This window comes from Grammomys surdaster, unplaced genomic scaffold, assembly GCF_004785775.1.
Source record: "Grammomys surdaster isolate TR1022 unplaced genomic scaffold, NIH_TR_1.0 130318, whole genome shotgun sequence".
Taxonomy (NCBI): Eukaryota; Metazoa; Chordata; class Mammalia; order Rodentia; family Muridae; genus Grammomys; species Grammomys surdaster.
In genome coordinates, this window is record NW_021621974.1 from 1 (window position 1) to 14,265 (window position 14,265).

The window sequence follows — 14,265 nt, forward strand, 5'->3', positions numbered from 1 at the left end:
GAATCCAAAGCAGATTCTAAAGAATTAAAGTACAATGTCATAGTTGCTAATGCGTTGAGTTCCAATGTCCTTTCAATTACTCTATTTTAGGACTAATAAAGGCATGTCCAGACCCCATAAATACATGCACCAACTTTGCTACAAGTACACATCACTTTACACTGCAGTAACAGTACATCAGTTTTGGCAAAGATAGCATTATGTAGCAATTTGGTCATAAAAATGTATATGGTGCTTTATTATGACATTTATGTACAGTGATTTAATAGTATATCCTTATGTGCTCCTTACTATACTAGTACTTCCATAAGTGCTGATGTCCTACATCCTAGAGTTCTGCTGCAGTATTATGTTCTGTGAATTTCTGTAACAGCCCATCTGTATATGTTTATACTCAGACATCCATATGTTCTGCATTCTGAGAAGAATGTAGTCTGGCTTGAGTACCTCCTTTCCAGGAGTAATTTCAGTATCTATCTTCAGAACATTTATCAAGATACAATTAAAAGCCAAATTTATATCTCAGCAAGCAAAGTTACTTATAAATATGAAAAATATCATTTTATTGGAGTATTGCAGTGATAACATAAAATCTAGTTCTATAATAATAAAATTCAATTGACTCTTCTGTGTCTAGACAACTAAATATATCACTCAAAATGGAGTTTAGGAACTCAACCTTCGGCAGTGGCTTTACCTTGTTGAGGATCTCCTGAACTTCTCTGTGCCACAATCATAGTTCTGTACATGTTGGCTATGACCAGCAGTGGAGTGCTACACTATGGATGCCTGGCTCTACAAGACCGTGTATCTCCTACTTGGTCAGCTGTCTCTCATGGACCTCCTCCTGACATCAGTTATTACTCCAAAAGCTGTCATGGATTTTGTGTTCAAAGACAACACCATCTCCTTTGGAAGTTGTGCCCTTCAGATGTTTCTAGAATTGGTACTAGGTGGTACAGAGGGCCTCCTTCTGGTCTTTAGGGCCAAAGACAGATGTATGGCTATTTGTTGCCCTCTAAATTACATGATTGCCATGAGGCCAAGTGTCTGCTGCTACATGGATCCTTGCATCAGTGATAGCATTAGTATTTTCCATCTACACTATGCAATGCCTCTTCTGTAAATCCTGGCAGATCAGGCAACTGATCTGTGAGATCCTTCAATTGTTCAAGCTGGCCTGTTCAGATACCTCCACATATGAGCTGATGGTTTATTTGGCAGGTGTTTCTGTGTTGATTTTCTCTTGATGTTATCCTGGCATCCTATGCATAAATTCTGTTTACTATACTCCGCATGCCTTCAAGTGAGGGCAGGAAGAAAGCACTTGTCACCTATTCTCATCTGATTGTGGTTGGGATGTGGTATGGGGGTTGTTTACTCATGTGTGTCCTTGCCAGTCAATTCAACAGCCCCAAACAAGAAAATATACTTTCTATTTTCTACTGTTGTCACTGCAGCTCTGAATTTCCTCATATACAGTCTAAGGGATAAGAAGGTCACTAATGGTTTAAGAAGAATTCTTGGAAGATGGTTGCTGCCAACACAATAACAGCTTATACAACAACAACTAGATGTGACCAGAAAAGAAAATCCTCTCACAACATAATAATCAAAACACAAAATATATGGAACAAAGAAAAGTATATTAAAAGTGGTAAGAGTAAAAAGCCAGGTAACGTACAAAGGCGGATGTTATCGATAGCTCTGGTCTTGTATTTTGATGCTAATTCTGCTTTCCAGGGAGGGGCTGCAGATGAATAGTGAATCAGTATACAGGTGACTTCTTGTGAACCTTCTGACGATCTTAATTTGTAAAATAAAGGCTAGAGCTGGTGATTGGGCAGTAGAAGAGGAGGTGGAGTAAACAAGTTGGGGGTAAGGGAGAGAAGGACTACCGAAAGAGAGAGGTGGAAAGACAATGGTGGAGAAGCCATGGCCTGGAAAAAACACAAGTTATAAGGGATCTCATAGATGGGGAATAGAGGAGTGTAGTGGTAAATCTGCCCAATCTAGGCATGCAATTTATATTCATAATTATGGAGTTATGTTTTCTTCTATTAGGCTTATTTGCATTGGAGATTTACTGCAACAGGCCAACCTAACAGAATAGTACCTGACTTCTCCACAGAGACTCTAAAAGCTAGATGGGCCTAGACAGATAGCCTACAACTTAAAAAAAAAAAAAAACACAGATGCCAACCTACACCCAGCAAAACTCTCAATCAACATAGATGGAGAATACAAGATAGTTCAAGATACATTCAAATTAAAACAAGATCCAGCCACAAGTCCAAACCTACAGAAAATACTAGAAAGAAAATTCCAACCCAAGAAGGATAACTACATCCAAGAATACAAAGGAAGCGAGTAATTTCATACCAGCAAAAACAAGGAACTCACACAGAAACCCCCTGCACATACACACACACTAACATCACAAACATCAAAATAAGAGAAAATGATAATCACTAGTCATTAATATCTCTCAAAGTCATTGGATTCAATTTTTCCAAAAGAAGACACAGGCTAACAGAGAGGAAGTGAAAATAGGATCCATCAACCTGCTGCATACAAGAAACACACCTCAGCTATAAAGATAGACATTGCCTCAGAGTAAAGGGCTGGAAAAAAATTTCCAAGCATATGGACACAAGAAATAAGCTGGACAAGGCATCCTAATATTTAATAAAAGAGATTTTTAACCAAAATTAATAAAAAAGAACAGGAAAAGACACTTCATACTCACCAAAGTTAAACAACAACAAAAAAAACTATCAAGATTATATCACAATTTTGAATATCTATGTTCCATATACAAAGGCACCCACATTTGTATAAGAAACATTGCTGATGCTTAAGTCACACATCAAACATCACACATTAATAGTGGGAGACTTCCATTCCTGTCTGCTTCCTATCCAGGTCAGATCAGCAGCCTGATACTCACCCACATGCTACAGCCTGTGCTCCTCCCAGGTGATCTTTAATAACCAAAGACACAGGTAAGAATCTTGACCAAATGCCCACACCAGCTGGGAACACCAGGGACCCAACTCCCCTGACCTCCAACTGAGCTCCACCTTTGCTCTGGTTCGCTTCCTACCCTGGCCAAATCAGTGGAACTATATCTGCTCACATGATACAGCCTGTGCATCACCCAGGAGGTCCTCTGTAACCAGGGACAAAGGATGCCTGCTCTAACTAGAAACACAAGAGGCCCAACCTAATCAGAGACAGTACTACCTTCCTCCAAGGAGATCAGCTATACCTGCTTCCAAGGAGGCAGGTAAGAGACACCCAGGCAAGTTAACCCCAGGGATAACCAGATGGATAAAGGCAAGTGCAAGATCATAAGCTACAGAACACAGTGCAATTCCATACCACCACAACCCAGTTCTCTCACCACACCAAGCCCTGGATACACTAAAGTGACTGAAAAAAGCAAGATAATGGCCTAAAATCCCATCTTGTGAAGCTAGAAGCCTTTAAAGAGGATATAAAAAAACTCTCTTAAAGAAATACAGGAAAACAGGCAAATAGGCAGAAGCCCTTTAAAAAGAAACAAATAAGTCCTTTAAAGATATACAGGAGAATACAATCAAGCAGGTAAAGGGACTGAACAAAATGGACCAAAACCTAAAAATGGAAATAAAAACAATAAAAAAAAAAACACAAAAGGAGACAATGCTGGAGAAGGACAACTAAGAAAAAATATCAGGAGCTACAGATACAAGCATCACCAACAGAATAAAAGAAATACAAGAGAGAACTTCAGTTGTAGAAGATACTATAGAAAATATTGACACATTGGTCAAAAAAATACAATGTAAAAAGCACTTAACCTAAAATATCCAGGAAATACAAGACGCAATGAAAAGGTCAAACCTAAGAATAATACAAATAAAGAGGGTAAAGAATCCCAGCTCAAACGGACAGAAAACATCTTCGACAAAATCATACAAGAACACTTCCCTAACCTAAGGAGATAGGAATAAATGTACAAGAATCCTATAGAACACCAAATAGATTGAATCAAAAAGAAAATCTTCTCCTCACATAATAATCAAAACATGAAATGCACAGAACCAAGAAAGAATATTAAAAGCTATAAGAAAAATAGGCCAAGTGACTTAAAGGTAGAACTATCAGAATTGCACCAGACTTCTCAACAGAGAATCTAAACACCAGAAGATCCTGCACAGATATCACCCAGACCCTCAGAGAACACAAATGCCAGCCTAGGCTACTATATCCATCAAAACTAACAATCATGATAGTTGAAGGAACCAAGATATTCCATGACAAAACCAAATTTGAACAATACTAGTCTACTAATCCAGCACTACTGATGGTACTGGAACAAAATCTCCAACAAAAGAAGGGTAACTACACCCAAGACAACACAAGAAATTAAACATTTCACAACAAACCCAAAAGAATTGTACACACATAATACCACTTCCAGAAACAAAAATAAGAACTAACAATGGTCTGTCTTTAGCTCTCAACAACAATGGACTCAATTTCCCAATAAAAAGAGACTGGATATGTAAACAGGATTCAGAATTTTGCTGCATACAAGAAACACACCTCGTCGGGCAGTGGTGGTACATGCCTTTAATCCCAGCACTTGGGAGGCAGAGGCAGGCGGATTTGAGGCCAGCTTGGTCTACTGAGTGAGTTCCAGGACAGCCAGGACTACACAGAGAAACCCTGTCTCGACAAACCCCCCCAAAAAAAAAAAAAAAAGACAGAAAGAAAAAAGAAAAGAAACACACCTCAATAACAAAGACAGTTACTATCTCAGAGTAAAAGGCTGGAAAAAGTCTTCCAAACAAATGGTCCCAAGAAACAAGCAGGAGTTGTCATCCTAATATCCAATAAAATAGACTTTCAACCAAAAGTTATCAGGTGAGATGGAGAATGACACTTCATATTCATCAAAGGAAAAATCTACCAAGAGAAAGTCTCAATTCTGAACATCTATGTCTCAAATGCAAGGGCACCCACATTCAGAATAGAAAGTTTACTAGCTCAAAACACCCATTGAACCCCACACAATAATAGTGTGAGAATTCAACACCTTGTTCTCACCAATGGACAGGTCATTGAAACGGAAACTAAACAGAGACACAGGGAAAGTAACAGAGGTTATGAACCAAATGGATTTGACAGACATCTACAGAACATTTCACCCTAAAACAAAAGAATATACCTTCTTCTCAGCACCTCATGGTATCTTCTCCAAAACAGACAATATAATCAGACACAAAACAAATCTCAACAAATACAAGAACATTGAATTAATCTCATGTATTCTATCGTACCACCATGGAATAAGGCTGGTCTTCAGTAACAAAAAATACAACAGAAAGGGAACATACACAGAGAAGCTTAACAACTATCTACTCAATGATAACTTGGTCAGGGAAGAAATAAAAAAAGAAATTAAAGACTTTTTAGAATTTAAAAAAATGAAGGTAAAACATACCCAAATGGAAAATGATACAATGAAAACAGTGCTAAGAGAAAAACTCATATCTCTGAGTGCTTCAATAAAGCAAAAGACACCATCAATAGTATAAATCAGCAACCTACAAATTGGGGAAAAAATCTTCACTAACCCTACATCTGTCAGAGGGCTAATATCAAAAATACATAAAGAACTCAAGAAGTTACCCCCCAAAAATGAAATAACCCAATTAAAAATGGGGTATATTTCATATTAAAACAAAGAAATCACAACAGAAGAATCTCAAATGTCCGAGAAATATTTAAAGGAATGTTCAAACTACTTAGTCATCAGTGAAATGCAAATCAAAAAAGCCACTATGGAAATCAATCAGGCAGTATTTCAGAAAATTACAAATAGTTCTATGTCAAGAGCCAGAGATATCACCAACTCTGACCTCAAGCTATACCACAGAAAAGTAGTTATGAAAACATCATGGTATTGATATAGAAACAGATAGATTCCTCAATGGAATTGAACTGAAGACCCTGAAAAAGCCCCACAGACCTATATACATTTGATTTTTAACAAAGAAAGCAAAACCATACAGTAGATAAAAGAAAGCATCTTCAACAAATGATGCTGGTCTAATGTAAAGTAGAAAATGCAAATATATTCATATCTATCACCCTGCACAAAACTCAAGTCCAAGTGGATCAAAAACCTTAATATAAAACAGGATATACTAAATCTAATAGAATGGAAAGTATGGAATACCCTTGAATTCATTGGTACAAGAGATACCTCTCTGAACTGAACATCAATGGCTCAGGCTCTAAGATTAACAATTGATAAATGGAACCTCATGAAACTGAAAAGCTTCTGTAAAGCAAAGAACAGTGTCAATAAAATGGCAGTCTACAGATTGGGAAAGGATCTTCACCAATCCTATGTCTGACAGAAGGCTAAGAGGGCTAATATCCAAACATATGTGTGTGTGTGTGTGTTCATGTGTGCATGTGTGTAGATATAGATATATATGTAGATATGTAGATATAGATATATATAATTTTTCAAGAAGTTTAATACCAACAAACCAAATAACCCAATTAAAATATGGGTACAGAGCTAAACAGAGAATTCTCAACTGAAGAATCTCAAATGTATCAGAATCACATAAAGAAGTGTTCAAAGTCCTTAGTATCAAGGAAATTCAAATCAAAACAACTCTGAGAGTCTATCTTACACCAGTTAGAATGGATAAGAACAAAAACTCAAGTGGCAGCACATGGTGGGGAAGATTCTGAGCAAGAAAAATACTTCTGCATTGCTGGTGTGAGTGCATATGTGCACAACCACTCTGAAAATCAATTTGGCAGTTTGCAGAAAACTGGGAATAGTTCTACCTCAAAAACATCCTGTGCAAACACTCGAAAGATGTTCCACCATCCAATGAGTATGGTTACTCAACTATGTTCATAGCAGCTTTATTTGTAATAGCCAGAAACTGGAAACAACCTAGATGTCCCTCAACTGAAGAACGAATAAAGAAAATGTGGTATGTCTACACTGAAGTGGAAGTTTCTGGTTGTATCATGTGATGCAAATACATGTGGTTTTTACTAAGACAAATTCATGTGGTGTTTTTGCTATGACAAACTCACATAGTGTTTCTCCCCTACCTTGGGACAGTGGGCTAGAAGGGGAGTCATAGCATTTGAGATCCCTTATTAAAAGTAGGTTTAAAATTTCTAAGTCTACCACACAATGGAATACTATTCAGCTACTGAAAACAGACATGAAATTTTCAGGCAAATGAATGGAATACCAGCCTGAGTGAGGTAGCCCAGTTGCAAAATGACGTGCATGGTAAGCATTCATTTGTAAGTGGATATTAGCCATAAAATACAGGATGCCCATGCTATGCTCCACAAACCCAAGGAAGGTAAATAAGAAAGAAGGCCCAAGTGAGGAAGACTGAATCTCACTTAGAAGGGGGAACAGATGGAGGGAGGGAACTAGGTGGGAGAGGTTATGAGGAGGGGACTTGGGGGAGAAGTTCAAGATCATGTACGGGGAGGGCCAGGAGAGATGGCCTGAAGGTCATTAGAATGAATGGAAAACTGCAACTAACAGGGGTTGGGGAGATAGGGGGAGGTGGTAATCTCAAGGACGCGCCAGAGACCTGGAATAGAGGAGACACACAAGAATCAGTGGAGGTGGTTGTGGCTGTGACTCACAGCACTGGGGATATGGAACCTGAAGTAGCTACATACCATAGCCAGGTAGAAACTCCAGTTGAACAATAAGTACACCAATGCAACCACAAAACTCTCAATCCCCAAATTTATCCTACCTACAAGAAATTCAGGGACAGGAAATGGAGCAGAGACTAGGGGAATGGCCAACAATAACCTGCCCAACTTGAGACGTACCCCATGGGCAAGCACCAATCCCTGACACTAATTCGGTTATGCTTGAAGACAGGAGTCTAGCATGACTGCCCACTGAGAGGCCTGACCACACCAACTGACTCAGAAAGAGATATAAACTCACAGCCAAATATTGAATAGACCCTAGGGACTCTTTTGGAAGACCTGGGGGAAGGATTTCAGACCCTGAAGGATATAGGAACTCTACAGGAAGACCAACAATGTCAACTAACCTGAACCTTTGGGGCACTCAGAGACTGAACCACCAACCCAAGAGCATACACGCACTGAACCTTCTCCCCAAGCGCAACCCCACACCCCCAGCATATGTAACAGATATGCAATTTGGTCTTCACGTGAATCCCGAATAACTGGAACAGGGATTATCCCAAAAGTCGTTGCCTGTCTGTGGGACATGTTCTTTTAACTGAAGAGCCTTGTCTGGCCTCAGTGAGAAAGGATGTGCTTAGCCCAGCAGAGACTTGATATGCTAGCAAGCAGGATTACCTATGAGAGCCCTCTATTCTTTCAGAGGAAAATGAGAGGTGGATAGGCTGAAGGATTGTAGAAAGAGGTAACCAGAACAAGGGGCAGTGGGCAGGATGTAAAATGAATAAATAAATTTTTTGTTTTAAAAAAGAATGCCAATGAAACCCATCTCTGGTGTTATCATTTTTGTAAGTTTTATATATTTAAAAATAGAAATATTTTTGAATTTTTAAAATTAATTCTATCCACTCAATTACTAAATATGATTCTGAGCTTACCACGATTCCTTATATACTGTATCATCTGGAATTACTTTTCTTCTTCTGAAATTACTTTACTAGGAGTTTTTGGAGGTCTATTCTTCATGTTTCAGTTTAGTTCATTCATTGATGGCAGTTCATCTGTGCACAGATGTTGTGGCAGTAGGGTTTTATTTCCTAAGGACTTTGACACATGTTCCCTTCTTCTCTTATTAATGCTATTAATAAGGCATTATTAATAGGGTATTGTTATCTAAGTATATTTACATCATGGATAGCTTATGTAAACAGAAGCAGTGAACTGTTTTAATGAATATTAAACTTCTACATCTCTAAATTTGTGTTGATTTCTTTTCATTTCCTATTGAATATTTGAAAAGTTGAGCTCTCTTTCTTCAACCATCACTGAAGATAGACAGCTGTAGCACTAAGACATAAGCCCACAGAAAAGTTATACTGGATCAACAGAGTCAGGAAAAGCAGATCATATAGCTACATACTTTACACATAACTGCCATATAGAGTTAGAAATAGTCTAATCAAAGAGGAACAGAAATAAAGAAAACACTCTGCACAAAAGTTGGGGTACTCATTCTCTAACTGGGGTCAGAATCTGGCCACACTAGAGAAATCTCTGCAGGTCTGTTTAGTGAGAAATTAAAGAAAGGGGGGGGGGTTGCTAAATAGCAGAAGTGGATTTTCTCCAAGACCAATGGTTTATCTAGTCTAAGTCTCTTGGACACTTTACAGTGTCAGGTACTAATTCCATTTCAAAGAATGAATCTTAAATTCAGTTTTTAAAATGGGACTTGGTTACTCCCAAAACATGTGTACCACTATATCACCAGATATTTATGTTACAGATTTTATGGCTGGTGATCTAGTGACACTGATGATTACTTTCCTTCTCCAGTGCAAACTACTAAACTCCAGTACCATGAACACCAGTCAATAGGGCTGAAACTTCTATTTGGGCAACAGTTAGCTTTCTCCATGTTCAATGTTTTTATATTTTTTTGTCTTACTGTTTAATTGTTTTGAATTTTTGTTTTGTTTTGTTTTGTTTGTTTTGGGAAAGTGGTTTGGAGACAGCAAAAACATGAGCCATAAATTTTGTGGGTAGTAGAGTAGAAACGATTTGGAAGGATATTGGAAAGGGGAAAGAAAGGGTCAAAAACTGAAAAAATGTCATAAATTTTTTAGATTATTATTAGTAGTAGTTATTTTACTAATTCACTTTACATTCTATTTACTACCTCCCTCCCAGTCATTATTCCCACAATTTTCCCCATCCTTCCTCCCCATTTTTAATAATTTTTTTTAAAAAAAAATACAGTTGATTTCCAATATTTCCTCTAGGATTAAATAAAACTCTGGTAAAACCAAGTAGTAAATTACTATAATCTCAGCACTTTGGAGCCCAAGTGAGTTGAATCCTAAACTATAGAGATAAATAAACCTAAGGCCTTAAATCTCATTAAGTGATAGACGGACGACCTCAGGAAAAGCAAGCCAAGAAACACCCAAGAGGATTCTTTAATTTGCTATGTCTTAGACCAAAATTTCCAAGGGAAAGTTTTTCAGTTGGTAAATGAGTCCCTCTGAAGCTATGCACAAAGAAAAGCAGAGAGAAGATCATGGGCTCAGAAGACAACGTAGGTTATTCCTGGAAAATTTCCTGGCTTACAACTGACACTAGAGACATTCAGGTAAGTCAGCACAGGGTCTTGCAAATCTCTTCTAATTTAAATTTATTCCATCTTAGTATCTTCCTACAGTGGGAAGCAGTGATAAATAAATCTGAGTATTCAGACACAAGAGCTGCCTGGGAAAGGACAAAGCGCTTTGGGACCCCCTTTATGCCACAGGGAAAGGAGAAGCAGTTTCTACTACTTCCGTTCATATCTGATAATAGGAAAACCATCATCTTACTTGATAGGAAACTACTGAAAACATATAAGCTACCTGGCTGCAACCACTTCCATCTCCAGAGCACACTTGCAGTTCAGAGGAAGGAAGACAACCGCCCTGACACCTGATATTTCGCAGACCCCTGACACACTGCAGCAAGTTAACAAAACAAACCAATTAACTACTGTCAAGGTAAACTACATCTGATCTCCTCAACTGTAGTGAAGCATCTTCAGGCTTTAAGCAGCCCAAGGGAAGCTGAGGTGGTCAGGAAGCTAGGTTTCTTAGAACCAGAGGTAAGGATATGTCTCTCTTTTAATGAAATGCATAGCCAGGTCCTGGAAACACTGGTCCAGGGAAAAAGGATGTTCAAAGAAAATCTTAAGATCAGAAGCTACAGAATCAGATTTCTTGGTCTCCTTTTCCTTCTTGTCTATTTTTATTTTATTTTAAATTAAGAAGGATAGAAGCCTTTGAGAGTTTGAGGAGGAGAGATGGTTATTCTAATAAATCATGGACATGTGTTGAATTGTAAACAAAACAAAATTTACTTCAAAAAAGTATAATTTAATACTAAAACATGGAAAAGAATCAACTGGGATTGAAAGAGATTCTGTATTACACTTTCAACTTGGGTCCTTCCTCTCTTGCAGAAATCTCAACATAGGTCTTTAGACCTTGTGGATGTTGCTGACTTTGGATAATGATGAAACCTTCCAAAAAGCCATCCAACGCAAAGAGATATTTGTTTAAAATTTTCAGACCATTAACTGTTAAGTTAATGACTGACAGAGAAGGAAAACTAATGAAATATTAATGTATGTATGTCATGCCATGGAATGATTTGTAGAAGCCTAGTTATAAACAGATGATCATTGCTCTAGGCCCATAAACATAATTAAAAAATAAATTCTAAAAAATTGAAATGTGAAAAAAACATATATAGCAGTACTTTATTGAAATCAATTTAGAATTTCATATTCAAAGTATTTATATTCAGAAAACAAAAATATTTAGGACTATTTTCTAAACATTATACTACAATGACCCATGTTAGGATATTTCTTTTATCTAAGAAAGACATACATATGCCAGGTTTAGTGTCCTGGATAGTACTTTGTGAGGTGACTTTTTAATGTTCATACTACCTATTCTACACATACATGGATCTTTATGTGACTCAAGTGAAACGGAGGGAGAGGGAAAAAGAGGGAGAGGGAGAGGGAGAGGGAGGGAGAGGGGGAGGGAAAGGGGAGGGGGAGAGGGAGAAATCAAGAAGTAAAGCTATTTGTAAAGATCTCATATCCCATGTTATTAGAGTCATACTGCGTAGCATAAGGGGTTAGGCAAATTGAGTTCATATTAGCAAAACTTCACTAGCCATATGTTTTCTAGGCAACTAAAGATCACACAGAATGGAATTCTGCAATTACACCTTGAAAAGTGGCTTCATCTTGGTAGGTATTCTGGATGACAGTGGTTTTCCAGAACTTCTCTGTGCCACTATCACAGCCATGTACTTTTTATCCTTGACCAGCAATGGACTGCTGCTGCTGGTCATCACTATGGATGCCCGGTTCCACGTGCCCATGTATCTTCTGCTCTGGCAGCTCTCTGTCATGGATCTCCTTCTCACATCAGTTATCACTCCAAAGGCTGTCATGGATTTTCTGCTCAAAGACAACACTATTTCATTTGAGGGATGTGCCCTTCAGATGTTTCTGGAACTAACACTTGGTAGTGCAGAGGAACTTCTTCTGTCTTTTATGGCCTATGACAGGTATGTAGCCATCTGTCATCCTCTGAACTACACAATCCTAATGAGTCAGAAAGTCTGCTGTCTTATGATAGCCACCTCATGGATTCTTGCATCTCTCAGTGCTCTAGGATACATCATGTATACCTTGCAATATCCTTTCTGTAAGTCCAGGCAGATCAGACACCTCTTCTGTGAGATCCCTCCCTTGCTGAAGCTGGCCTGTGCAGACACCTCCACATATGAACTCATGGTTTATTTGATGGGTGTTACTTTGCTCATCCCCCCTCTTGCTGTCATCCTGGCCTCCTACTCACTAATTCTATTCACTGTGCTCCACATGCTCTCTAAAGAGGGCAGGAAGAAAGCCCTTGTCACCTGCTCTTCCCATCTGACTGTGGCTGGGATGTGGTATGGGGGTGCTATTGTCATGTATATCCTGCCCAGTTCCTTCCACAGCCCCAAACAAGACAATATCAGCTCAGTTTTTTATACAATTTTCACTCCCGCTTTGAATCCCCTCATCTACAGCCTGAGGAATAAGGAGGTCACTGGAGCTTTGAGGAGAGTCCTGGGGAAAAGGTTCACAGTACAGTCTACATTCTAGATACTTCTAATAGCTGCCTTACAAACTTTATTATGCCTAAAATAAAAAGATTTCTACTATGAGTAAAATACTAATGGCAAAATCAATAGAGTAAAAGTGTGGTGTTTTCACATGGTATTCACACTGATTATTGGATATTAGCCCAGAACCTTGAAATGCCCAAGATGCAACTCACAGGCCACATGAAGCTCATAAAGAAGGAAGACCAAGTGGGGGTGATTCAGTCCTTCTTAGAAGGAGCAACAAAATACTCAAGGGAGCAAATATGGAGACAAAGTGAGGGACAGAAACTGAAGGAGGGGCCATCTGAAGACCATTCCACCTGAGTATCCATCCCATGTGCAGTCACCAAAGGTAGATGCTGATGTGGAAGTCAGGAAGTGCATGCTGATAAGAGCCTGATATGGATGTCTCCTCAGAGGTCTTCAAGAGTCTGACATATTCAGAGCCAGATGCTCACAACTAGCCATTGAACTGATCATGGGGTTCTCAATGGAGGAGTTAGAGTGAAGACTGAAGGAGCTGAAAGGGTTTGCGGCACCATGAGGAGAGCAACAATACCAACCAACCACAGCTCCCAGGGTCTAAACCACCAGCATGGGAGCACTTCGGGAGGGATCCATGGCTTCAGCTGAATATGTAAGAGTGGAGGGCCCTGCTGGGCATAGGTGGGAGAAGAGATCCTTGACCTCATGAAGGCTGGACGCCCCAGGGGGTGGGAATTTTGAGGGTGGGGAGGTGGGAGTGGGGGGGTAGGTAGGGGTTACATCCACAGAAAAGAAGGAGGAGGGGTAAGGGGATAGGGGGTTCCTGGGTGGGTGGGGGATGGGGTAAGGGGACAGCATATGAAATGTAAATAAAACATCCTATAAAAAAATAAAGATAAAAAATAAAAATAAAAATAAAAAAAAGTGTGGTGTTTTGATAGGTAAGTATGGGACACAAGAACCTTTTAATACACTCTTTGAATATTATGAGCTATTTTATAAAATTAAATCTACCCTGTTTAAAATTCTTTTCTATGTCTTTGAAAGTTATACATCATTTCAAAATATAACTGCTTGCATTAGAGTTTCAAATTGGCCTCAGCTTATCATCTGGATGACTCCTGCGATTTTAAGTCATTATTGGACCAGAAAAAAAGTAGTTTCAAGTAGATAGTTCACATATTAATTGGAAAAGATATTTAAGAGTTGCTTAAATGTGCAATTAAATAATCTTGGCCAAAGTGTAATGGTGAAGTGACTATTTTGCTGAAGAAGTTTGCGTCGTGTTCATTCTTTCTTTCTTTCCAAGCATCTACATTCGTGGAGATTTCTTTAATTTAAGAAACACCTTATCTAAGTTGGTATTAT

General features: G+C 38.6%; 1 protein-coding gene and 1 pseudogene across 1 annotated transcript; both read left to right on the forward strand.

Moving 5' to 3' along the window:
* Window positions 1–659: 659 nt before the first annotated feature.
* Window positions 660–1,552, forward strand: LOC114615652 (annotated as a pseudogene).
* A 10,410-nt stretch (window positions 1,553–11,962) lies between these two features.
* LOC114615651 (olfactory receptor 2AG1-like) lies at window positions 11,963–12,910 on the forward strand. The gene has a single exon (XM_028761327.1). It carries the CDS (start codon window positions 11,963–11,965, stop codon window positions 12,908–12,910), a length of 948 nt encoding a protein of 315 aa, XP_028617160.1.
* Window positions 12,911–14,265: the final 1,355 nt, after the last annotated feature.